A 27,834-nucleotide genomic window follows, 5' to 3' on the forward strand; every position below is an offset into this window, starting at 1 on the left:
TGATTGAATCGCTATCGGACTAAGTGGGGTCGAGAAAATCTAAACCTGCAGTGGGTTGGTCGATGGCAGAAATCTGTGAAATTTTGACTCAAGGCCCCAAAAGAAATCCGTTCGGCAACCCAAAAATATTTCGCTCAGAAGTTCGGAAACCCAAAGAACGGAACGAACTTCTTTTGGGTTTAAGAGCGGAGATCTTTTGGTCTACTAAACGAAACTTATTATTTGGGGTGGCTGACGGCTTCTGGGGTTTCGAACCGATTCCTCCCGCTCTTCGAACAAAATCCCTTCAGGACTTTCCTCATAAGTCCCAGGATTGCGTACGGAATCCCAGAAGGATTCTGTTTGGAATTTCAAAAGAATTGTGTTCGTTACCCCTGTCCAGAAGCAGAAAAGAATTCCGTTCAGAAGCCCAGAAGGCTTTCCCAGACTCAGGTGACACAAAAAAATGCAGGAGTTCTGGAAAAGATGGCGGAGAGTACACTTGTGACAATTACAAGGCAGAACGAAGCGTTGGCGTCCAGCAGTCCCAATATCAATAGGCCGTCATACGTGAAGATAACGTGCCAGCAATCAGGTGGAAAATGGGAAGAATAGTAAAGGTACATCCGGGACAAGACGGTGTGGTAAGAGTTGCTACAGTAAGGACAGCAACAGGAACTTTGGATAGACCCATTGAGAAGTTGTGTATCCTTTCATCCTATCCTTAAAACGGACTTGTGGAGTAAAAATCCGAAGACCTTTCTGATAGATAGTTAATCGGGAGAATGACGTATATCATTGTTACGTCTTGCTGGGATCTTTCAGCGGCTGTGAACTTCTTCAGCTAGTTCCATTCGTATCTGAACGAAGAACACAATACAAAAGAAAATGTATCGTTTCTTGAAGTGGACTGAGATGCAAACTGGGCAAACGATAAAACAATTTGTTGTCGGATCACGTGTGGAGAAGCACTTCGGATCTGTGCCATCAAAAAACGTGAGGTGAGTGCAAAATTGTCCATTTATGACTTCCATCGTGATCGCACTTACCTTTGTAAAGTAATGCACACCGGCGAACTCAAGTAACGTGGCAATGCAGTAAAAGAAACTCATCAACAGGAACCAATCCAGCGCAGTGGCGTACCGCACCTTGGGTAGATCCGTCCTCGAGTCCAGACTGATCGTCGACAGGGTCAGCACGGTCGTAATACCCAATCCCACTCGATCGCTGGTTGCCTCTCGGTGGATCCAGAACGACACCCACGACAGCACCACAATCAGAATACACGGAACGTACACCTGAATCAGGAAGTATCCGGTGTGTCGTTGCAGATTGAACGACACGTGCAGCACGGAAAACTCGCCTTCTCGCCGGGCGAAGGTGTAATTCTTCTGGTGGAAACTCATCAGGTCGAACTGCGACAGGGTCATTCCTGGTACAAAATTGACCGATTCGTCGTTTTGCCACTGGTAAATTAGCTGCTGACGGGAGTAGGCATAGCTGCCGAGAACCAGCGGACAGGACTGTCGATCCATGGGAAAGCTGCGCAGCTGCATCAGACAGGACGCTTTGATGGTCAGACGCATGGAGTACAGTATTTCACCGTCTTGGCTCAGTCGTAGCAGTTTGTTCGGTACGGTTATTGTGTGGACGTGCGAGTGCTTTCCATTGTAGAAGTAGGTATCGGGCCGCCAGATGCGTTCCAGCATTTTTATGCTCAACGATAGACTCTTGATGGGGCCGTGAAAGCTGAGTCGTTTGTCGCGCCAATATTGACGGAAGTAACAGTCCATCGAGTAGTCCTGGAATAAAAGAATAAAAAATTCAAATTCTTAAAAAAAGTGGCTTGCTTGGATTACGCTTACCATCTCCAGTTCTGACATCGGCCCCATACTTCGAATGAGAATATTAGTTTTAACAATCGTTGGAATACCTAAAACTCACAAATAATTAATGATTGCTACTGCTTATTATGAATTGTTTATTACCTTGACCGTGAGTGGGCATCTGCGAGTTTTCGTAACTCTTCAAAAGATTCTCCAAAATAAGCGTAATGTTCTTGCTGAGCATGTCGTCGGCAGCGGAGCGCTTCCTGACCTTCCGCAACATGGCGTCTTCGTAGCGGTCGTCAGACGACGATCCATTGGATGACAGTCGCGCCGAAGGTCGTGTTCCAGTTTTGAAGAGTTGATTCTTATCGGCCATGAAGCCATCGATTTGTGCCGACGAAGGGAAGTTGCGTCTTCGGGGGGCCGTGTTGTAGATGTAGTAGCGTTGGAATTTTTGCTCTTGAGAGTGCTGCACTTGCGGTGGAGGAGGAGGAGGTTGTTGCTCCTGCGATTTGCGTTCTATGGGGATGTGACGAAGACGACGGAGCTCAAGGGGCAAAGGTCGACCGGTTTCGCGTTTGTCGACGTCAAAGTCAGTCTTGGAGTACGTGGAAGAGTTGCGTTGTTTGCGGTTGTGCGGTGCATTATTGATTCTGGAACGGAAAACAGAAGCGCAAAGAAATCGTAGAAATGCATTATTTTCCACCTGGCGAGGTTTAATTACCGTGGAATATAATAGAAATATTTGTGCTTCCGCAGATGGCCGATGGAAACGTTGGCTGCAATCAGCAGACCATTCTCAAGGGTGTTATGCTGCTGCACGTGGCCGGATTTCACCGAGTAGCAGGAGACGAACGTGATTAATCTATTGGGAGTTGAAGTATGAGATAAAAGATGCGTAAAAATAATGCATTGATTCATTCGATTTTTTTTTTTAAATTGTAGTAGATGTGTAAACCTGCCAGAAATATAAATAATATACACTATTGAGTTTAAAAAGGGAATAAACAAAAGGGATCACATCATCTGACACTTTTGAAGCAGAGCAGGATTTAATCGATTTAATATTGCTCTGCATATTATTTTTTTGAAATTCCTCAACCCGGGTTATATATGATCCCAATAGAAACATGGGTGTATAAAATCACATGATGAATAAAAGTGAACAATGTCTGCAGCAAAATTGCTATTGCTATATTATTATCCCATATCAGGGAGAAATATCAGACATGGGTGATCAAGGCCTAGAACGTCATGAATACGGTGAAGTTAGGAAAAAGAAAATATTAGGTATATTGACAGGGGATTATACTGATTCAAAATAATATTTTTATTTAAATGTATCCGTCGAGTTATCGTGATAGACAATCACCTATTTTCAATCTTCCTTGGACGTCCTAGGCCATACAAACTATCCTTGAGTTCAGAAAATGAAATCTACAGCTGCAAACAAGCTTTTATTCGTTACTTAAAATTTATTTTAGTATTCAATAGTGTTGATTACATCTTATAAAAGGTCTACATCTACATCTGCACATCAGCTTCAGTATTCCAAGCTTCAATATGCATTCAATTATATCCATTACAACTCCTGGAAGGTCAACAGACAACGTAAAATAGTTTTGGGATATTCTAGGTCATCCAAAACTGTCCTTGAGTTCGGGATCTGCAGCTGCAAAAAAAAAATCGTTTTTCAGATTTCAAAGCTTCAATATGCATTCAATCATATCCATTATTCATACTAGAAGGACAACAGAAATCGTAAAATAGTTTTGAGATTTCAGTACCCCGTTAAACATTGTGGGAGGCCAAAGAATATCGTAAAAATGTTTTGAGATATTCTGGGTCATCCAAACTGCCCTTAAGTTCAGGACACGAGATCTACAGTTTTTTTATTCTTTACTAGCAGACCCGACAAAAATTTGGTTAGTACAATTTCAGATTTTTTTGTATTCGCAATTTATTTATGGGACGGTAGATAAATCGAACTTCGAGATGGGGGAGGAGTCTCGAAGGACCACTTGCTTGATTAGTGCTCGAGTTATGCAGAAATTTGTGTTTCATTTGTATGAGACCCCCCCTTTCATAGCGAAGAGGGGTCTCCTACCATTTTAAGAACCTTCCCCAGCTCGAAAAACCCATGCATACTAATTTTTACGCCGATGGGGTCAGTAGATTTGGTGTCAGGCCATTAGGCCGAAGGCCATTTGGCTGAAGGTCATTAGGCCGAATGGTCATTAGGCCGAACGGTCATTAGGCCGAATGGCCATTAGGCCGAATGAGCAAAGAAGCAAAAGTTAAAATGAAAAATTCTTTTCTTCCTTCTTTCATCTTCCTTCGTATATCTATCTTCTTCCTTCTTCTTTCTTCCTTCTTCTTTCTTCCTCCTTCCTTTTTCCTACTTTCTCCTTCCCTCAATCTTCTTCCTTTTTCCTTCCTTATTCTTTATTCTTCTTTCTTCCTTCTTCCTTCTACCTTAATCCTTCTTCCTTCTTCCTTTTCCCATCTTCCTTTTCCCTTCTTCCTTCGTCCTTTTTTCTTCTTTCTTCCTTCTTCTTTCTTCCTTCTTTCTCCCGTCTTCCGTCTTCCTTCTTTCTTCTTTTTCCTTCCTTCTTCTTCCCTCTTCCTTCTCTCTTCTTCCATCTTTCTTCTTCCTTCTTCCATCTTTCTTCTTCCTTCTTCCTTTTTTCTTCTTCCTTCTTTCTTCTCCTTTCTCTCTTTTTCCTTCTTCTTTCTTCTTCCTCCCTTCTTCCTTTTTTCTTCTTCCTTCTTCCTTCTTCCTTTTCCCTTCTCCTTTCTTCTTCCCTCTTACTTCTCTCTTCTTCCTTCTTACTTCTTTCTTTTTCCATCTTTTCTTTTTCCTTCTTCTTCTTTCCTTCTTCCTTCTTCCTTTTGCCTTCTTTCTTCTTTCTTTTTCCTTCATTCTTCTTCCTTCTTCTTTCTTCCGTATTTCTTTTTTCCCTCTTCTTTCTTCCTTCTTCATTCTTTCTTCTTCCATTTTCCTTCTACCTTATTCTTTTTCCTTCTTCCTTTTTCTTTCTTTCTTCTTTCTTCTTCCCTGTTCCTTCTACCTTCTTCTTTCCTCTTTTTTCCTTCTTCCTACTTCCTTCTTCCTTCTTTATTCTTCCTTCTTTATTCTTCCTTCTTTATTCTTCCTTCTTTATTCTTCCTTCTTTATTCTTCATTATTCTTTCTTTCTTCTTCCTTTTTCCTACTTCCATCTTCCGTCTTCCTTTTCCTTCTTTCTTCTTCTTTTTCCTTCTTTCTTCTTCCTTTTTACTTGTTCTTGCTTCCTTCTTCTTTTTACCGTCTTTTTCCTTCCCTCTTATTTCTTCCTTTTTCATTATTTTTTCTTCCTTCTTTTTTCTTTCTTCTTCCTTCTTCCTTTTTCCTTCTTCCTTCTTCCTTCTTTCTTCTTCCCTCTTCCTTCTACCTTCTTTCTTCTTCTTTCTTCTTTCTTTTTTCTGCTTTCTTCCTCCTTCCTTCTTCCATCTTTCTTCTTCCTTCTTCTTTTTTCCGTCTTTTTCCTTCCTTCTTCTTTCTTCCTTCTTCCTTCTTCCTTCTTCCTTCTTCCTTCTTCCTTCTTGCTTCTTCCTTCTTCCTTATTTCTTCTTTCTTCCTTCTTCCTTCTTCCTTCTTCCTTCTTTCTTTTTCCTTCTTCCTTCTTCTTCATTCTTCATTCCTTCCTTCTTCCTTCTTCTCCTTTTTCTTTTTTTTTTCTACCGTTCTACTTTTTCCTCACTTCGCACTACTCAATTCTCACTCCACAGTTCCCATTCGGCCTGATGGCCATTCGGCCTGATGGCCATTCGGCCTAATGACCGTTCGGCCTAATGACCGTTCGGCCCAATGACCATTCGGCCTAATGGCCTTCGACCTAATGACCCAGCATCGTAGATTTGGAGTCTATATAAGGGTCAGACAGACAAAAATTCATTTTTGTGATTCTTTGTCTAATAGTAGCAGACCCGACGAACTTCGTTCCACCAAAATTAATTTATTCTTCGATTAGTTCTCGAGTTATGCAGAAATTTTAGTTTCATTTGTATGGGAGCCCCCCTTTCCAGAAGGGGAAGGGATTTCAAACCACCACAGGAACATATCTTCTTCTCCAAAACTTCCGCATGCCAGAGTTAATTCCATTTGTTTGATTAATTCTCGTGTTATGAAGAAATTAGTGTTTCATTTATATGGGAGCCCTCCTTACCAAAGTGGGGAAGGGTCTAGAACCATCTTAAGAAGCTTTCCCGGCCCGAAAAACCTGTGCATATAAATTTTTAACCCGATCGGTTCAGTAGTTTCTGAGTCTATAATGTTCAAACAGCCAGAAATTCATTTTTATGTAGATTCTAGCCGACTGACTTCGTTTCGCATAAAATGATTTATTCTCTGATTATATCTCGAGTTATGAAAAAATTGGTGTTTCATTTGAATGGGAGCCCCCCTTTCCAAAGCAGGGAGGGGTCTCGAACCATCTTAAGAACCTCCCCCGTCCCCAAAAACCTCTGCATACAAATTTTCACGCCGATTGGTTCAGTAGTTTCCGAGAGACAGAAATCAATTTTTATGTATATAGATATAGATAAGTGCATCACAAGATTTACAGCTAGTTTGAAGCTATTTTTGGAGCTCAAAACTTCAATATGCATTCAATTGTACCCATTACATCTCCTGAGAGGTCAACAGACACCGTAAAATAATGTGATAAACTTTTATGTAAAATGAAAAATCACAGAAATAAAGTTAAAAAAACGTCGTAGAATAGTAGGATAGCTCGGGACTTAAGATCTACAGCTGCAAAAAAAATTGGTCTTGTGAGATTTTTTTTTTCAGTACTCAAAGTTCAACATGCATTCAATTATTAGACATTCAATTGTTAGACTGGTCCAGCTTAGTATGGGGAGAAAATAATGTTGCAGAACTTTACGGGGCACCCCCAGGATTGTGTCTTTTGGTGTGAAAATCAATCTCTCAAAATTTCAGCTCAATCGCTTGTTGCTGGGATTTCAGCCAAAATATATAGGAAAATACACCTCCGTCACTCATTCGATCTGGAAATTGGTTCTGATTGCTCGATTGAGCTCAGAATTGCAAAAAGGGCAGTTGGTATGTTACAGAACAATTTCACAGAACATTGTACGATGATTAAATGAACTTTTACTTAGCTTTCGGCTGATTTATTAGGAGCTGGATTGCGTAATTTTGGATTTATTGATCGAATCCCTGTGGATTTTTTTGTTTCCTGGGTCGGTCTACTATCCATTACCTTACGATCTGGAACCAGTACGCTGCGGTTTCTGTGAGGCGTACTTCCACATTAGCCAGCAATGCTGTGGAATAAACCTATGAGCATGTAAGGACATATTTGCTCAAGGGAAAGTATTGTTTATCTGCTCCCCATGCAGGAACATGTTGCGTTGGACAGTAGAAGCATCCGCGCTTATGTTGCTGACTTAAGTCCTTCCGAATCGACGGATACTAACAGCCTTACTACACAGTTGCAACAATTATCTGGCATGGTTGAAGTGCTAAGCAAAAAAGTGGACAATATCTAGAAGCGTTCTACGCACAACTGGAGCAGACATACGATGGATGCCCACTGCGGGACGTCAAAATCGTCATCGGTGACATGAAAGCACAGGTAGGAAGGGAGGAAATGTACAGACCGGTCATCGGACCGGATAGTCTGCACACCGTATCGAATGACAACGGCCAACGATGCATAAACTTCGCAGCCTCCCGCGGAATGGTAGTCCGAAGCACCTTCTTTCCCCGCAAAAATATCCACAAGGCCACATGGAGATCACCTAACCAAGAAACGGAAAACCAAATCCACCACGTTCTAATCGACGGTAAATTCTTCTCCGACATCACGAACGTCCGCACCTACCGCAGTGCGAATATTGAATCCGACCACTACCTCGTTGCAGTATGCCTGCGCTCAAACTCTCCACGGTGTACAACACGCGTCGAAGTCGGACGCCGCGGCTCAACATTGGGTGGCTAAAAGACGGTAGACTAAATTAAGAATACGCGCAGCAGCTGGAAGTGGCACTCCCAACGGAAGAGTACACGGACAGAAATTGCTTTGAATTGAATCTATAATATTGTTTGTTGTATTTAAATGACAAAAATGTTTGAATTCACGTCTTTTTTGATTGATTTTGCAATATTAGTTCATATTATTTTAATATAAAATTATGATTGTTTCAATAATCCATTATACAATAATATTATTGTTGAAATAATAAGATTTCTTTTTATTTCAAAAAAGCTTCTTTTTGTTTTAAAGTGTTGTTACTCATGCTGATTCTGTACATGAACCACGTGTAACGGTATTATAAATTCAGTAGAAAATCGAATTATAGCCGCTATTGAAATTGGATTTTTCTTACAATCCATACGTTAAACCTAATTTCGGAAGTAGTGCGCTGTATAGCACATCACCAAATGAAAACAGCGCACCACTTCCGAAGTTAGGTTTAACGTACGAATTGTGAGAAAAATCCAACTTTGTTAGCGGCTATAGTTCGGATTTACTGAATTGATAATATATAACTTAGAGTAGCGCCAGCAAAAGAAAAACATTTAGGGTAAGACGGTATAATATGCCCCCCCTAAGGCAACTCCTTGATAACTTTTTACTTTTCAACGCAATTTATGCAAACTTTGTGTTATTTGGTAGTCCAGGAAGTCGCAAATGTATTGCCCGTGAGTAGTCTTATAAAAATATTACAGATAACACGTAATAAAGCTTTTTTGAAAAGTCGTGAAAAAATGGATTTCAAAAAGTGCCTGGGCAATACGCCCCACCTTAACCAAAGACGTTTCATAGCCCTTCATTAGTATTTTATCAATCCCATAATAAAAAGGTTACAAATCCTTATGTGCTTGACATAAAAAAAAACCGACGTAAGTCAATTTAAGCAGGTTGGAATTACATTTCAATAGTTTCCATATAATTTTGTAGCAACTGCTGCAAGCTCGCCGCGCTTGTGTCCAGTTAGTAAGGGCATATCGTCCTGCCTACACTGGGGCGTTTTGACCAATGAAACATATTTTCGAAAAACGTTACATTTTTTAAGATGGAAGCAATTTTATATCATATCAACCACTGAGAAAAGTTATTTGATTGCCCAACTGAGTGTTTCAGTGCAAGTTTTGCAGACACTATGCTAGCATCGCTCCAGAATGTTGAGCAAAAAACATCGAAAGTTACATCAAAACTGTAACTTTTTATATTTTTCTATTAATTTTATTTCGTAATACAAAAATACTCCCATATTTATATAGGCTGATGGTTTTACAAATATTTATAGGTACCAACTGATTTTGACCCTTAGTTAGTTATAGTTTTCTAGAAATCAAAGTGGGGCGTTTTGGCCAGGTGGGGCGCATTATACCGTCTTACCCTAACTGTCATCAAATTGTCTGCTACATATTCCCAAAAGAAAGGAAGTAAAGTAATGTGATTGTAAATATTAAATAAAATTTAGTTGGCTCCTCAATAAAAATTCAGGTAAGTTAATTGGTTACTGTAGTGACTATTAGGGTACACAGTTTCCAATCATCAATTTTTCCCATCGTTACATTCTATATTCGCTACGGCAAATTCCAGTTTCCAGTTTCTCAGAAGTCTCACCATTTTTTGATTCTACAAAACAAGAAATACAAGATTATTTTTTCTTTTATTACAGAATATATAATGATACAATGACTGCGTACATTCTGGACGGTGGCCTGCTGGTACATCAGATTCCGATTGCATTTAGATACTAATTGGCGCATACTAGTGCAAGGGGAGCTATCGTATCTGCTATCGTATCAATTGGCCAACTTCCGCAGTCTATATACGATTATCCTATTGGCATTGGCTATGACTTCAAACGTAAGTAGGTACAGATTAAGATAAAAGCGTAGATAAATAAGTTTTTCGTCTATTGATGAAACTGATTTTAGTTGCTTTTACTAATAGTTATAGCTTTTGACAAACGCTAAAAGGTTTATTTATTATGATAATTCCCATCTATGCCAGGTACAGCTTATTGGAATGAATTTAAGGACAACCAATCATGTAGCAAATCACCTTCAACAAATGAAATACGATCCTTGGTTAGATGCACATTTTCGTTTGCTGGTGGACCAATGTACTCTGGCGAAGGAAGCGGAAGCTCTATCTCGTCAGTCATATGTACGCAACATAAAGGAGAGCGGTAGTATCAATGCTGCTGGTGCAATGGAATCGACGTCTTTCCAGTTTTATTTTTCATGCTGCAGTAGATTTACCACAACTGGACGAGCTCGGTGGTCTAGTGACTACCGCTTCTGCCTTATAAGCAGGAGGTCGTGGGTTCAATTCCAGGCTCGTCCCTTTCCTACTTTGTATTTCTATCTTAGTTCTTTCTGTGTTTCACGTTATACCAAAAACGATTCCTACTGTTATAACCTTCCACACAATCCCAAAACCTCCCGTGGCACCTATGAGAGGTCGTAGAGTTCTCTGCATCTTTCTTAAGTAGGTGTCCAACAAACCATCCTTCCCTTCCTCAGCATTCGCAAGGACGTGGCCAGGACAGATCTCGACTATTGGAGAGTACATTGCTTCCATCTAAGAGTTAGTGATTAGTCCCAAATCAATATCTGTGGTAACGGATGAAAGTAATGCTACTCTCATACAATAGTCTTGGCTTGTACCACCTACGAATTTGTGCGAACTGCTAAATGCTAATGCTAATGCTAATGCAATAGATTTACCACAACTATAAACTTCAGTGGTGAATGGTAATTTTTACCTGCAAGGCAATATAAAGTCGTTTGCATCGGTGGTTGAACAATTCATGACCAAACGAGATAACCTTTGGAATCCATGAATCATAATCATGTAAGTAAAATTGTATGCTAATAAAAAAACGTCCAAAATTGCTAAAGTCTCGCAGTCACTGTGAACACGAATTTGAAAAAAAAAAATTATAACTATTTTCATTTCAATAAAATTTAGACATATAAATATAATAAAAGTTAATTAAAACAACAATATTCGGATTGTATTTTCTATAATAGAGCGAATTGAAATAAAAAGCAATCTCTTTTTAAATTAACCATTATTTTTATTGAATAACCGTACGTTACCGCGTAACCGCTGGAGCGAAGATTCACACCAACAAATACTCCATTAAATTCAAACAGATTGTCTTTAATTTTCAACAATATGATTTTTTGTCAGATTTTAAAAACAAATACTTTTTCTTGTTACCGCCAAAACAAATTGAAATTCTTTTGATTTTACATCAAATATTATTGTATTTACAATAGTTTTCTCTGCCTGCAGCTAGGCGCAGCGTCTCTTGAAGATGGCTGGAGAGATATTCGATCCGCCATTTGAAGCACCGCAACCGCTGCACTAGGCACGGTGACTCCAAATCAGAGAAACGACTGGTATGACGGCGAATGTGAGAAGTTAGTGGAAGAGAAGAATGCAGCATGGGCGAGATTGCTGCAACACCGCACGAGGGCGAACGAGGCACTATATAAACAGGTGCGGAACAGACAAAACTCGATTTTCCGGAGGAAAAAGCGTCAGCAGGAAGATCGAGACCGTGAAGAGACGGAGCAACTGTACCGCGCTAATAACACACGAAAGTTCTATGAGAAGTTGAACCGTTCACGTAACGGCCACGTGCCACAGCCTGATATGTGTAAGGACATAAACAGGAACCTTCTTACAAACGAGCGCGAGGTGATCCAAAGGTGGCGGCAGCACTGCGAAGAGCACCTGAATGGCGATGTAGCAGACGAAGATGGCGGTATGGGGGGGAACGCGCGCAGGACATAATTCTACCGCCTCAGGATCTCCAGGAAATTCAGGAGGAGATTGGCCGGCTGAAGAACATCAAAGTTCCTGGGGTTGACCAACTACCGGGAGAGCGGTTTAAACACGGTGGTGAGGCACTGGCTAGAGCGCTGCACTGGGTCATTACCAAGATTTGGGAGCAGGAAGTTTTGCCGCAGGAGTGGATGGAAGGTGTCATGTGTCCCATCTACAAAAAGAGCGATAAGCTGGAACTACCGCGCAATCACATTGTTGAACGCCGCCTACATGGTACTCTCCCAAATTTTATGCCGCCGACTAACACCAATTGCAAGAGAGTTCATGGGGCAGTACCAGGCGGGATTTATGGGGTGTATTACCAGGTGTTCGCCGTACGTCAGGTATTGCAGAAATACCACAAATACAAGGTGCCTACACATCATCTATTTATCGACTTCAAAGCCGCATATGATACAATCGATCGGGACCAGCTATGGCAGCTAATGCACGAACACGGTTTTCCGGATAAACTGACTCGGTTGATCAAAGCGACGATGGATCGGGTAATGTGTGCAGTTCGAGTTTCAGGGGCATTCTCGAGTCCCTTCGAAACCCGCAGAGGGTTACGGCAAGGTGATGGTCTTTCGTGTCTGCTATTCAACATCGCTTTGGAAGGGGTAATACGAAGAGCAGGGATTAACACGAGTGGTACAATTTTCAATAAGTCCGTCCAGCTATTTGGCTTCGCCGATGACATAGATATTATGGCACGTAACTTTGAGAAGATGGAGATCAGACTGAAGAGGGAAGCCAAGCGGATCGGACTAGTTATCAACACGTCGAAGACGAAGTACATGATAGGAAGAGGTTCAAGAGAAGACAATGTGAGCCACACACCGCGAGTTGGCATCGGTGGTGACGAAATCGAGGTGGTAGAAGATATTGTGTGCTTGGGCTCACTGGTGACTGCCGAAAATGAGAGAACTTCGGAGAGCAGAGAAATTTGGAGACGCATAGTGGCTGGAAATCGTACATACTTTGGACTCCGCAAGACGCTCCGATCGAATAGAGTTCGCCGCCGTACCAAACTGACAATCTACAAAACGCTCATTAGACCGGTAGTCCTCTACGGACAGGAGACCTGGACGATGCTCGTGGAGGACCAACGCGCACTCGGAGTTTTCGAAAGGAAAGTGCTGCGTACCATCTATGGTGGGGTGCAGATGGCAGACGGTACGTGGAGGAGGCGAATGAACCAAGAGTTGCATCAGCTGTTAGGAGAACCATTGATCGTTCACACCGCGAAAATCGGATCCGGTGAAAATGGTTCTCGACAACGATCCGACGGGAACAAGAAGGCGAGGTGCACAGCGGGCAATGTGGATCGATAGGTGGAGGACGATTTGCGGACCCTCCGCAGACTGCGTGGTTGGCGAAGTGCAGCCATGGACCGAGCTGAATGGAGAAGACTCTTATATACCGCACAGGCCACTTCGGCCTTAGTCTGAATAAATAAATAAATAAGTCCCGGCGTTCCTTAAACTGTTCAATAAGAAACGATTTATAGGCGTAGTAACGATCGCTAAACTTTATTCGCTCCATTTCGTACGTACCGCCTTCCTCAGTACAATCGTCGTGGGATTTGATGTTGATGAGAGTTTCACTAAAAGTCTCAAATAAACCATCGATCATATCCAAACGAACTTCAACATCACATGTCGTAGCATGCTCCAAGAAACCCTCAATGAACCGCTGGATGTTCTTTAAGCGTCCATCAGTTGAATTTTAAGTCGCTTCAGCGATGGTGCCCTCTTGCCTTGCTGGTCCTTGAAAACACGAAAATGACAATCTTTGAAAGCCTAATTAAATATGTATAATGTATTCAAATGTAATTAATTTCATTGCAATTTACATAATAAAATTTGATATTTTCAGCCATAACGCCAGCAATTCATATTTTTCCATTTACACAGGATTTTGTTTTTACGCGATTTTTTTTCGCTCGTATTTTTGATCGTGTGACTTCAATTTGCCACCAATCTCTTCGCAACATGTTTCAAAAAATCCAGAATAAATCAAAGAAAAATCACATTACAATTAATATACGTTAAACATTTAGGATGAGTGGAAAATTGAGAAAATGTAAATCGTGTAAAAACAAAATCCAGTGTATAATGTTTTTTTTTGGGTGCCGACAACCGACCACCTTTATATAAACGGCATAAAATCAACACGCAACAAAACTATTTTTTTAAAAATCTGAAATAAAATAAATCAATTTTCTTCGCACGTTATTAGCTTATACCTATAATAGGCTTCTATTGGTATACAAATATCACCATTTTGTTCAATTGGGCGGAATTCTTAACTTTCAAAGAACAAAAGAGTATCAACAACCGACCCCCTTCCCCTACATATCCAAGCTTGGAGCAACGAAAAACGCTAGTGTCGTGCCCAGTGATGGTCGATTCCCGATAGAATCGGCAAAAAGCTTTTATTCTCTCACCACTTGACACACACTCGTCTTCTAAACTGTCGTATGCGAATCAACACACGCGCTCTCATTTTGATGAATTTGAGAGGACTTGATTTCAAGCGTGTTCATTTTTTTCTATACTCGGTTGATAGCGGATTCAGCCCGCTCTCGATTCACTCTCTGCTGATCGAAGCAGCCCAGAAATTTGACCAAGTTCAATCGCTGCTCGATAATTTTCAGTGAGTGAGTCCGATTTCACTCATTTGATTGCAATCAGACTTGTTATATCCCCATATAAATCGGATATACTGACAGCAAAATGTTAGGTGCGTCGCATCATTAGCAGCACCTACGTGGCGCTGCATGTACTTTAGGGGCAATCCAGTTATGGATTAGTAGTTCTAAACATCATAGAGCATCACTTGGATTATATTATACAGATATTGGTAACATTTAGTTTGCTTATATACAGCATATATATATTAGAGTGGGGCGCAGTTGTATGGGAAAACGCAAACTTCGTCCGATCAAATGAGATCAAGGTTTTTCTGAATCGTTTTGGTAACCCAATCAACTGTGCAAAATATGGGCTCGATTGTTTGCGACCTCGCGTGCTGCATCGCATTTTAAAGTTGCATGGGGATTAGTATGGGAAAACGTATTTTTTTACATTTTTGCTCTTAGCGGCTTCAATTTATCATGAATCACGTGACACAATGCGTTAGCATATAGCCTGGAAGATGCCGAAAGACTTTGCCGAAGAAGGTACGCAGCTGGAAGGTCTACAAAAAATGTTATTACGTTTCGAAAATTGTTTGTTTAAACCATATGCAAGAAATCAGCACTACCGGACAACCTGTAATTGTCAGAGGGCAAAACCCATTTTCCTTCTAGTCGGAATTTTTACTTTGTGAAATCATTCCGAATATTTCCCATTAGCTCCAAAGTCCTAAAAAATCAATAATTTTTAAATAACACTCAGTTGAATTATTGCTCCACGTAGTTCGGCAGTGCTGGCAGTGCCGGGCGTTTGACGTTGTAAACGGTTTTGCGTGGCGTCACGCTCGATTTTGGTTTGTCAGGGAGAAACTTTCGGATGGCCTCGTGGTGCACGGTACAGAGAAACATAAGTAATGAAGACTTCATCAAGCTTAATATGGACACAAAATTACACTTGTTTAAAAATTCTAAATACAGTGCCTACCTCTCTTAGCAAACGAAGTAAACACTAAATGGAAAGCTATATGCTTCAAAAACAATCTTTAAATGGAAGCAGCACAGACAAACAGACATAACACTTGTGAAATCCTCATCCTTTACTGATTTACTGGTCAATTTAAAAAATCATTAGTTGGCCAATCGATCACTCATGGAGCGTGTATCGAATTCGCTCGAGTTTGACGTTTGCTCACTACCGCCATCTGGTTCGTGGTTTGCCCAACTTATTGAAAACAACAGATGTAGTTAGGGTGTTTACGACGATAAATTTCATGAATGAATGTTCAATGTGTTATGTCTGTTTGTCTGTGGAAGCAGTATTATTATTATAATCTTTATTAAAGAGGTTTTTAGCCCAAGGCTAGTTCACCTCCGATCAGGAAGCACTGGCACTTATCCATAATCGTTTTGATCGCAGCAAATTGAACTCGACGGAGATTTTTTTCCCATTGTCTCCTATTGGAAATTGGCCGGATCGGACTATGGGCTCTGATGTTATGGCCTAAATACTTTATATGCAAAAACGCCTATAAGCAATCACTCTTATCTGACACTTTTAAACCGATCCGCTTGCAACAAGTTGCATTTGATGAAGATTCTTACAATTAATTTAAATGCATATAAATAAGGATTCTCATTCGCCGGTCAGTGACATTTTTTACCAGTGTCAATTCCATCCACACCTGAACAACGGAATGAAGAACTAGACACCGTAACCAGTAGTCACGGTTTTTTTGTTTTTTTTGTTGGGGCGTAGAACCACTGCGTCCATTGAGTTGAACTTTTGTGGTTGTGTGGCAGTGAAACGGCACTGTGTTTTAAGTATGGAAAGGAAATATCCAATTGATTTGAAAGTATCGAAGTAGGCTTCATATGAACGATAACGGAGAGCCACCAAAATATTAATCAAAGCAATCGTGGCAATTTGCCGTCAGTCAAAACACATGTGGTGAACCATCGTAGACAGGAGTGATAGTTTTCCGGCAGAATCCCGCTTGCCTATTCCCACAATAAGCTTCACATTTGGCGATCCTGCCGGATTTTCACCATTTCTGAATTAGATCTCATTGTAGAGTCTGGAGCAAGCGGGAGTGTGTATGGACAAAATATAATTGCTTTTTTTTACGTGGGTGAAAGTGAACAAAATGTTACATAGGTTTTATGCTGTGTTTTAGTGCTTCTTTATATAATGGTAAGTTAATGTGACCAGACGTCCCGCGTTTCGCGGGACAGTCCCGCATTTTCACTATTTGTCCCGCGCTGAAAAGCGTCCCGCGAAACGTCCCGCATTCAACAAATTTCTAGATAATGTCCCGCAAAATAATGAAAAATAGAATGCATAATTAGCTATTTCTTAGTATTTAAAAAAAATAAGATTTTTTAAATATATAGTTTTGATTAAAACAAGTCAAGATTAAAATGTGTTTCTGCGCCTCAGAAAAAAATATCTCTATAGTTTGTTTTACTCAAACCTTATAGCAGTGTTGGGAAAGAATCAAATTCTCAAACCTAATCCAGGATTCAAATCAAGTGCGAGTCAAACCCCATCCGACTTATGGCCTAGATAATCGTTCGTGATTCGACTTGCAATTTGCAACGTGTTCTTCTACGATGTATTCATCAAATTACCTTCCTTTGCCTAAAACAATGGATAGTAAATCCATACCTAAACATTGGGTTTTGACGCTTTTGGGGCAAAATCATTTTTCGGAAAATGGGCGAAACGATGCGATTCTGTGTGAAAAACTCTGCCTACAGATCGAAAGCGATTTAGATCGCGCATGAGGCTTCGATAATTGAGATTTGAACATGACTTTACCAACACTAGGCTTATACCCTAGGAATCTTGTAAGCAGATTTGCTTCCATGTATTTCCTGCTGCGTGATTGCTTGGATTTCGACACGGAACGTCCAAAATCCCACTCCATATAAATTTCATGCGGACCAAAATTTTGCAGAAAACTTACCCCAGTTGGAAGACGACCTTTAGATTGTTGATATTGGATGTCGATAGTAATAGATCCGACAGTTACGTTGATGCAAAAAGTGCTTCAAAAAATGAATATTGTGTTCAAGGTGGTTCAAGGTTGCCTCACATTTCGGGAAAATTTTAGATCGGATTCTAGTCTCCAAGTAATCTGAAATTGAACAATATGTTTGATAAGGCCGATTCAAATAAGTAAACACTATTTTGTCTCCCCCCCCCCCTCGGAAATTTTTGGCAAAAAAAATATTTTGAGAGGGCTACAAAATAAAATTCGGATAATTTTGAGGATTTTCAAAACATTCTTTAAGAAATCCGAGGAGTTTTTTGATTTTTTTTCATTTTAATATTTATTTTTTATTATCCCCTTGACCTTTCGGAAACCAGTAGGACAAAATGTTAATTAAATATTTGTAACGGCCTAAATAAAATGGAGTAAAAACCGTGGACCATATTCCTAGAGGCGGAAGCTTCAACAAGAATAGACTTTAAAAAGTTTGATCTAATCACAATACTAGTTAGGTAACAATAGTAGTTAGGTAATTTAGAAAGAATTTTTCAGGTTATTCAGAAACTAATTCTCAAGATTCGATACGTTTGATACCATTGCTTATCTTCTTCTTCTTATTGGCATTACATCCCCACACTGGAACAGAGTCGCCTCGCAGTTAGTGTTCATTAAGCACTTCCACAGTTATTAACTGCGAGGTTTCTAAGCCAGGTTACCATTTTTGCATTCGTATATCATGAGGCTAACATGATGATAGTTTTTATGCCCAGGGGAATCGAGACAATTTTCAATCCGAAAATTGCCTAGACCGGCACCGGGAATCGAACCCAGCCCCCCTTAGCATGGTCTGGCTTCGTAGCCTGCGCGTCTTACCGCACGGCTAAGCTTATATCTTTATGCAAAATAATATTCTAACTAATTTCTATACACTAGACGTTTAACAGCTGAAAATGTAGTTGCAACAGTTTTGCAGTTTTCAGACATGGGACCTCCAAACTTCAAAAGTATGTGAAACTCAGTAACAGCTACATTGCGCTGCACATTCAACGTCTGAAGAAAGCTTTGACTTCTAAAATGAGTAACCGTTTATCGAACAGTTAGCAAACTAAACCTTGGCAATAAATTAGTTCTGAAAAAATGGAAGATTTGCTTTGAGCGCATTTCTAAAACATATTAAACTATGGACTTTTTTTGTCCCGCGCTCTCACAAAATTTATCTGGTCACTTTATGGTAAGTGCATATTAAAATACATATTTTGTGAGAGGTGCAAACTTATTTTTTTTGAAAAGTTGAACCATAGAAAGGCATAGTTCGGCATTAGGCTGACTACTTATCAAATGGAACTTTTGTTCATAGTCGTAACTATAGTTTATACATATACCCGGTCTAGGGGAAGCATGACCCCAGCTGTTGAGAGATAATTTTCTTAGCCGATATAGGGCACTGCTTTAATTCCTTTATTGCCCATTTGTCTTCACTGAAAAAAATCAACTAGTTTTCAATAATGGTACACGGTGACTACTTTTCGCATTGTAGTAATTGTAGATAAATGAGTGAGGTAAATTGAGGTAGGGGAAAATACCTATTCTTGGCAGTCTAAGACATTCGGCAAATTGAATGATAAAAATAATGAATAATTAGACTAAAATACGGGTACAGTTGAACTGGTATACAAATGTATGCTCTTTCTTTGATGATTGGTGTTCACTAAATATAACAGCTTGTACCACAAACTCAGTAAATTTAATATAAAGTAACAGGTCATCGTTTCTTCTATTGGCATAGCAATTTCTATTATCAGCAATGAGTTTGCTCCCTTTAGCAACTAGACATGGAAGTAGAAAACTGGCAATGTATTGGTGCATAATGCTCGTTGTTTATATCCTCCAGTAGCAAAATTCATTCATATTAATCGGCCGCACGCTCATCTCGCTTCACTCAATTTCGGAACAAACTTTATTATTTATCAAAACTGGCATGAATTTTATGTCATGTAAAAGCATTGTAAAGCACACATTGTAAAACAAATTTAACCATTATGCGGCCAACAAAAAACAGACGTGAATGGCAGATAGGGTACCCGTGTACGCAGATATTGACATTTTCATTACTTTTACCATTTTCAACCGATTTGAATAATGTTTTGGAGAAGGGAACTTATATGCGTTTTGCCCACTTCCAAGATTTACATCTTTTGTCTTTTCAATGCCTTAAAGTCTACACGCGTAAGCAAAGTCTATCAACCAGTTTCAAATATACAACTTGCTCTTTGCGGTCTTTAGATTTGAAGGTCCATAAATAATACGTTTGCTTCATAAAAAAATCATGGGGGTTGTGTACAAGACACGACCGCTCGACGTAAACTACGTAAAACCAAATCTATACACATAAGAATGAATTTTTGTCTGTCTGCCCTTATAGACTAGGAAACGGCATGAACATTTGTATGTAGAGGTTTTTGGGAACGATGAAGATTTTTATAATGGTATTAGACTCGATCCGTTTTTTCTTGGATCGAGTTTTTAAACTCGATTAATCGATTTTTTGAATCGATTTATTCTGGCCGATTTTTAATTGAATCGATTTTTTTGCAGCTGAATCGTCTGAATCGATTTTTTCTTGAAAAACGCCCATTCTTATATAAGATACATTCTTACACTACGTTTCACAGTTGAATAATAGATAATACCCTAAAAATAGGCAATTATTTATGGTTGAAATGCGCTATGTAGGAACGGGAATGTTTATGAATTTTTCGATGAGCTTGGAAAGTATTGAAGTTGCAAAAGGAAAACGGTCATGTCAGCCACATACTACGGTGTTGCTATCACTTTTGTAAATAAATGCCAACGCCGGATATTTTGTTCGTAGTTTTGCTAAAATCAAATCACATAGAATTGTGCGTGGTATCTTTTAGCGTGTGTTTGATATGCTCACATACACATTCTCTCGCTCTATTCCAAAGTGTGCTGCTGTCAAAGAAAACGAACAGTCCTGATTTTATTTAGTGAAACATAGAGCAAATATTGCATAAATTGGTGATAATCAAGTGGTGATGAAGTGTAATAAGTAGTTTACGTACTTAATTTGTCGTGTCATATGGAATAATGAGAAGAAACAGGCGATCCAAAAAAGTAAGTAACAGTTTGCTTTTCGTGCGCTGCTTTCTTTGGCAATGCAATAATGGCAAGGATTTTGTAGGTGCAAATTTGTTTCGAGGATTAACTCGTCAAATCTTGCTACTTTTACACAAACAACTTATTCAAATGAAAGCCTAGACTTGAAATTGTGTGGTTGAATCAAAATTATGTTCATAAATAGTGTACGTTTGCTGGAAAACGCAAATATTGTTGAGGGTGCCAACAACTGTCGCACCCTGTCAATGCCGTATTCTACCCTATCGTAATCGCGTATGAACTTAATGTGGGTTATTGTAACATTTTTTCGATTTATGCACAAGGTTTTTGGAATCAAATTTGCAGATTTTGGAACACTGGATGTGGAGTAAATTCCATGAAGCTTCATAATAATTAATACAAGTATTCATGAATTCCCGGACCACTCATAACAGTGAAACTGCGTTTAACATTTCAAATGCGAATTCAAAAAAAATCTGATGTTGAAGTTCGAGAAGAATAGATTTTTCAGTATTTGCGAAGTCTTATGGAATCAGATTAGGATACTTTTCTATAATTTCGAAATAAGGTTATTTGAAGAGATATAGGAGATAGTGAGTTTATTATATTTTGGAAGAATTTTCTTACAGGACTTCGTTAGGACGTTTTCTGAAATAGGAAATCATAAATATTTTACGTAATAAAAAAAAAATGATAGTTTTTGGAAGTTTTAAGAACACTCTAAACTCTCTAAGGAACTCTGACCTTATTTGGCAGTGTAATAGAAAAGATATATACATTTTATCATACAATGAACAACTGAGTGAAATCACCAAACCAGAATGTCCTCAAGTCTTGAACACTACATTCTGCAACAACAAGCCTATACACAGATCACCTTAAAAATCAAACGTTTCAATGTGTGTAAAATAATGTTGATAAAATGCCAAACCTGAATAAAGAAGGGAGCCGCAAATGGGTCATAAAAGGACCAAGCCCTCCTGACACTCCTTGGCCCTTATTTAAGCCGATTTTATTAATTGTAGTATCAATTTTCAAACTAGAACTCTATTGGAACATTGCCATCTTCAACATGCAGACAGATGTTGCTTGATTTTTTTAATGAGCGCGAGTGGTGCTCGCATAAAGTGCTCAGTGCAACTTAGCGTTGCTTGATTTTTTAATGAGCGCGAGTGGTGCTCGCATAAAGTGCTCAGTGCGACCAAGTGTTGCTTGATTTTTTTTTAATGAGCGCGAGTGGTGCTCGCATAAAGTGCTCAGTGCGACCAAGTGTTGCTTGATTTTTAAATGAGCGCGAGTGGTGCTCGCATAAAGTGCTCAGTGCAACTTAGCGTTGCTTGATTTTGCAATGAGCGCGAGTGGTGCTCGCAGAAAGTGCTCAGTGCAACTTAGCGTTGCTTGATTTTTAAATGAGCGCGAGTGGTGCTCGCATAAAGTGCTCAGTGCGACCAAGTGTTGCTTAATTATTAAATGAGCGCGAGTGGTGCTCGCATAAAGTGCTCAGTGCAACTTAGCGTTGCTTGATTTTGTAATGAGCGCGAGTAGTGCTCGCATAAAGTGCTCAGTGCAACTAAGCGTTGGTTGATTTTGTAACAAGCGCGAGTGGTGCTCGCATAAAGTGCTCAGTGCGACCAAGTGTTGCTTGATTTTTTTTTTCATGAGCGCTCGCATAAAGTGCTCAGTGCAACTAAGCGTTGCTTTGCTTGATTTTTAAATGAGCGCGAGTGGTGCTCGCATAATGTGCTCAGTACAACTTATCGTTGCTTGATTGTTTTTTTATGAGCGCGAGTGGTGCTCGCATAAAGTGCTCAGTGCAAATAAGCGTTGCTTTGCTTGATTTTTAAATGAGCGCGAGTGGTGCTCGCATAAAGTGCTCAGTGCGACCAAGTGTTGCTTGATTTTCTTTTAATGAGCGCGAGTGGTGCTCGCATAAAGTGCTCAGTGCGACCAAGTGTTGCTTGATTTTCTTTTAATGAGCGCGAGTGGTGCTCGCATAAAGTGCTCAGTGCGACTAAGCGTTGCTTTGCTTGATTTTTAAATGAGCGCGAGTGGTGCTCGCATAAAGTGCTCAGTACAACTTATCGTTGCTTGATTGTTTTTTAATGAGCGCGAGTGGTGCTCGCATAAAGTGCTCAGTGCAACTTAGCGTTGCTTGATTTTGTAATGAGCGCGAGTGGTGCTCACATAAGGTGCTCAGTACGGATTTAACAATGCTGATTTTTATAATGAGATCGCGTGGTGCTCACATATTGTGTTCTGTATCGGTGAATTCAGCTTTAGCGGTAAAGTATATAACAGGCTGGTGAAACCTAGTGGTGTATTAAAACAAAAGAAAAATGTTTTGAGATCTTTATAATTTATATTTATTATATTGTTTATTTATCACTTATCTATATATCCATTGATCACTTCAACTATCTAAGGTATACCAAAATTGTTACCCGGATTTGATACCCGGTAGGTTGGCAGCTTTTCTCACTTATGTTTGGTACTTAAGGCTTTTAGAGGCACCAGTTTTTCATCTATGTTTACTTGCAGCAAGTACTAAAACATAGTTTTCGAATTTGTTGATCACTTATTTAATGTCAGAGCGTCTATTGTGGCAGACATTTCTGAACTCTACCGTGGTTTTCCTTAAAGTATCTGCTCATTTAGGGTGAAAGGTTCTTGTTTAACAAATCCTAATTATCGGCAATTGACCTTTTTTATGGGTACATGATATTTTTTTGTTCAGTTTGTGAGTATGTTGTGTTTATAGTACCTTTCTGTTTTATGCCGTATGAAAAAAACCTCGATGCCTGCCTTTGAAATATTTTGATGCTCGCCGTCTGTCAACCAAATACAACGTTAGCTGACGTTAGTGTTTTAGAATGTTACTTTCCATAACAAAACAAAACCTGAGAAGAGGGGGAATGTGTGGCAGTGAAATGGCACTGTGTTTTAAGTATGGAAAGGAAATATCCAATTGATTTGAAAGTAGTAAGTAGTAGTAAAATTCTTATTTATTGTTTCATTTTCTGTTCTACAATTATTTTTTACATGTACAGTGCTCGGCCGGCTTGGCCCTCCAACTTCAATTTTAAATTTTTATGTTTACATTGTTATTTAAGTGTTAATATGATATATCATGACGGCCTTTAGGAGGCGCTTGTGTGTTTTTTTTAAAATTTGATAACCTAACTACTATGTACACTAAAAGATTTGAAAGTATCGAAGTAGGCTTCACATGAACGATAACGGAGAGCCACCAAAATATTCTTCAAAGCAATCGTGGTATTTTGCAGTCAGTTAAATACACGTGGTGAACCATTGCAGACAGGAGTGATAGTTTTCCGACAGACTCCCGCTTGCCTATTCCCACAAAAAGCTTCACAGTGGTATACCCCTGATTACTATTAACTATTCGCATCTTCTAGGTTGATCACCATTTGTCAAGTAAACAACCAAGCGTCTTTTCCCAGTCCGGTATAATTGAGTTAATAAAACCCACTACCTTTCCAGGATTTGCAGTCCAAATATCTCCTGGTTGCATAAAGCCACTATTTAGAAATTTAGATCTACCCTTGTACAATGCATCACAATTGCAAAGCAGATGTTCCGAGGTTTCACGTTCCATGTTACAGAAACGACAGATATCATTCTGAATCTGGCCAAGATTTTTCAAGTGATATCTGCTCGGACAGTGTCCGGTTATTAGGCCAGTGAAGGTGCAAAGAGCTCTCTTGCTGAGCTGTAAGAGCTTTTCGGTTACTTCAACATTAGGAATTATAAATCTTTTTAATTGAACACACTTTTTGGCAACCAACCAATTGGTCATCAACCTTTGAGCTTCCCAAGATTTTAATTCCATTTTTATGGTACAGTATGATATACCGCAGAAAGTTTCTGGGCCAATAAACTGTGTATTTGAACCTTGTTTCGCAAGCTCATCTGCCTTTTCATTACCTCCAATGCCACAGTGCCCTAGAACCCAATACAGATTTACGGAGTTCTTTTGGCACACCTTTCGCAATGAAAGAATGCAGTCCCAGACAAGTTTTGACGTACATTTAAAGCTACTCAACGCTTTGAGTGCCGCTTGACTATCTGTGAAAATACAAATATTTGCATATCTATATTTCCTTTCTTCACAGATATTAGCACATTTCATTATAGCAAAAATCTCCGCTTGAAACACCGTTGGATAGTTTCCCATTGCCACTGAGATCGCTATCCCAGGGCCGAAGATTCCTGCACCCGTTTTAGTTCCTATTTTGGAGCCATCTGTGTAGAATTTTATGGAACTGTCTCGAACAGTGGGACCTCCGACATCCCAAACCATACGTGATGGTTCATATATGTTGTAAGGAATGTCATAGTTCTCAACAGGTTTCATCCAGTCTCCATTAATATTCATCACTGGCCCATATTGAACATTTTGTGAAATACTCAAAAGACCCATAAAATCGCCTGACTTGAATAACTTCAATCGTTTAAGTTTTTGCATATTCTTTTCCGCTTCCAACTGCACGAATTCATACAATGGTAGCAGATTAAGAATTGCATCTAAAGATTTTGAAGGGGTGCTGCGCATCGCTCCCGTTATAGCAATGGACACTAACCTTTGTAGTTTTGTCAGCTTCTTCGGTGCAGTAGCCTCTTTTGTTTTTGGCCACCAGACAAGAGCAGCATATGTCAGTTTTGGACGAATAATGGAAGTATAGATCCACTTTATCATTTTTGGTCTTAAGCCCCATTTTCTTCCAAATGTTTTAGAGCATATCCAGAAGGCACTAGTTGCCTTATCGATCGCACACTCAATATGAGCATTCCAGTTCAGTTTAGAATCCAGAATGACTCCCAGGTATTTGATCTGTTCACTAAGCTTCTAGTCTTCCAAGCTTTAGAGCTTTTAGTTTCAAGTTTCCTCTTCCTAGTGAATGGTACAATTACAATTTTTGACGGATTAATGCTAAGGCCTTCCTGAATACACCACGATTGGGTAAAATTTAGAGCTCATTGCATTCTTTCAGAAATGATATTGTCGAGTTTCCCCTCACTATGATGACAATATCGTCAGCAAAGCCTACAACCTCGAAACCTTTTTCTTTCAAGCTTCCCAGAAGATCGTCTACAACTAAGGACCACATTAGTGGTGACAGAACCCCTCCTTGAGGGCAACCTTTGGTTGCCCATACTGTAAGAGACGAACTTCCCAGCTTCGATGAGATTTCTCTTTTTGCAAGCATGCTGTGAATCCATTTGATAATGTTTTTTTGATGTGTCTTATCTCGCTTTTCTACTTTTGGTATAAAGATAACTTTTACTTTCCTCCATGAAGATGGAATATAATTGAGTCTTAGACTTGCCTTAAAAATCTCAATTAACGGCGGAATCAGCACTGCTTCGCCGTTTTGAAGCATTGCTGGAATTATTCCGTCCGGTCCTGCAGATTTATAAGGCTCAAAAGATCTCACTGCATTCTCTACCCTGGCTTTTGTAAAGATATCGTCAGCCAAGGCTTGTGTAACATTTTTTGAATCATCAGACATTTTAGTTGGTCTTGCTGAACATCTTTGACTTTCAACCGAACCACTTGTTGTTGGGTCTACACACATAATCGATCCAGGAAAATGGGTTTCCATAATCAACTTTGAAACATCCAGAAGTTTGTGTGTAAAATCCATCCACTTTTTCAGATTCCCTAGTTCATTAGTATGATCTTTGCAGTGCCCTCTGAAGTCTCGCGACTTCTGGAGTATTGCTAATATTTTCACATGTTTGAACCCAAGATCTTCTTTTGGATTTTTTTATTTCGTTATTGTACTCAGTAAGTGCACTTCTATACTGAATCCAGTTTGAGGACATTTTTGCTTTATTAAGGTGAGTTACGGCGGCGTCCAAAAATGGCAGCCACAATGGCCGTGTTATCCCTCACCTCGTGTTTTGCTCGCGCAAATGTGAATATTTAGGCGGTTAGCACATCTGGAAACCATTTTTTCGTGTATGCTGCAAGTGAGCAAAGCTGAAAACTACTTTCCGTTTATGTCTGTCGTTTACTTTTCGAGTTATGTGCCCTTCAAAGCGCTATGTAGAATTTTAATTGGACTCCAACGCGATTCACCTTAAAAAGTTTACGAGAAGTCTTCCGAAGTTTTTCCAATTTTGAGTTCCACCACGGAACGTCCCTGTTAGAGGACGACTGTTTAGTAGGGCAACTATTGAATAAAGCATTTAAAATCTTATCATTTACCTTTTGGGAAAAACATTCTTATTTTTTAACTGAATCTATCTTTCCACCATCTGTAAATGGGTCAGAATTAAAGTTTTTCAAATTGGTCCCAGTTCGTTTTTCTAGCGTTTCTAAATGAAGTTGATGATCGTTTTCCCAAACTCCATTCAAACACAATATGTCTATGATCTGACAATGATGTTTCCTTGGAGACATGCCAGTTTGCAATTCTTTCATAAATCGCACCGTTGCACAGTGTCAGATCTAAGACCTCTTGTCTAATTGCATTAGAAAATGTTGGATCATTTCCCCTATTGCAAAGTCACGGTTATAATGATTGGAAAATCTAACTGAGCATATTCTTGATTATATTGTCGCAATTGAATCCTTCCTATCAATGTAAATTCATCATTAAATTGAAATAATTCTTGCTGCCTGCACCATTGGTAATCTTCTTTAACCAACATTAAGAACTGCTAACTTACGTTCCTGATTTTCAATTTCTCTGCCTGCCTTTAAAAATCAGTACAATCTGCAAGCTTTGTGCTGAACGAACATAAATACCGGGATATTGGATAACTTTTTTTGAAAGTCTTTTTGTAGATTTCCGCGGCATTGACAGTGGGGGAAAAATAGTAATCTCTCACCAGGCCTTTTTTTCTTTCCCGCAAAATAATTTCTCAGCGAAAATATGCATGTGAGTCATTGTTGATGAATGAAATACACAATTACAATGAAAGTTGCAATGTAAAATTGGTTAATCAATCTAAGTAGCGGACCATATGATTTAGTATGCGCTTTCATATATAGTTTCGAAAACATGACATACTGGCCCTAATTTGCCCCAGTGCACCTTAATAAATATAGGATCAATGTAAAATATGACGTGGAATATTCACCAGCTTTTCAAACTCCCAAAACACGAAAAAAATTGAGCTGAAAAAAAGTTCATATAATCGAGGGTCCATATAATCGAGGTATACCTGTACACAACTTGTTCCTTGACATAGAAGTAACACAGAAGTAGCCAATTTAAAAAAACTTTCAATAAATATTCAATATTCTATATGCGATGAAAAACATACGATTTTGAAAAGTATCACGCCGCGTGCTTACTCGCAAGTTTATGCATTTACTTACAGTTACATCAAACAACTGAAAACTGAAATTTTAATCCCCAA

The 27,834-nt window shown here is 39.4% G+C and overlaps 2 protein-coding genes across 5 annotated transcripts in view; one reads left to right on the forward strand and one right to left on the reverse strand.

Annotated features, from left to right (window-relative positions):
• The window catches only part of LOC134207731 (gamma-aminobutyric acid receptor subunit alpha-6), a 642,164-nt gene that overhangs the window by 555,341 nt on the left and 58,989 nt on the right, over positions 1 to 27,834 (reverse strand). Inside the window, exons 2-5 of one of the 2 annotated variants that reach the window (XM_062683580.1) lie at positions 2,533 to 2,673; positions 1,968 to 2,461; positions 1,845 to 1,912; positions 1,029 to 1,781 (exon numbers count right to left, since the gene is read on the reverse strand). In XM_062683580.1, coding sequence (XP_062539564.1) covers positions 1,029 to 1,781; positions 1,845 to 1,912; positions 1,968 to 2,461; positions 2,533 to 2,673 — 1,456 coding nt within the window. The remainder of the gene's footprint in view (positions 1 to 1,028; positions 1,782 to 1,844; positions 1,913 to 1,967; positions 2,462 to 2,532; positions 2,674 to 27,834) is intronic. The other variant, XM_062683581.1, reaches the window with a different exon arrangement.
• Positions 1 to 27,834, forward strand: part of LOC134207729 (low-density lipoprotein receptor-related protein 4) — a 374,845-nt gene that overhangs the window by 213,468 nt on the left and 133,543 nt on the right. The window lies entirely within an intron of this gene.

Source organism: Armigeres subalbatus, chromosome 1 (genome assembly GCF_024139115.2).
Source record: "Armigeres subalbatus isolate Guangzhou_Male chromosome 1, GZ_Asu_2, whole genome shotgun sequence".
NCBI lineage: Eukaryota > Metazoa > Arthropoda > Insecta > Diptera > Culicidae > Armigeres > Armigeres subalbatus.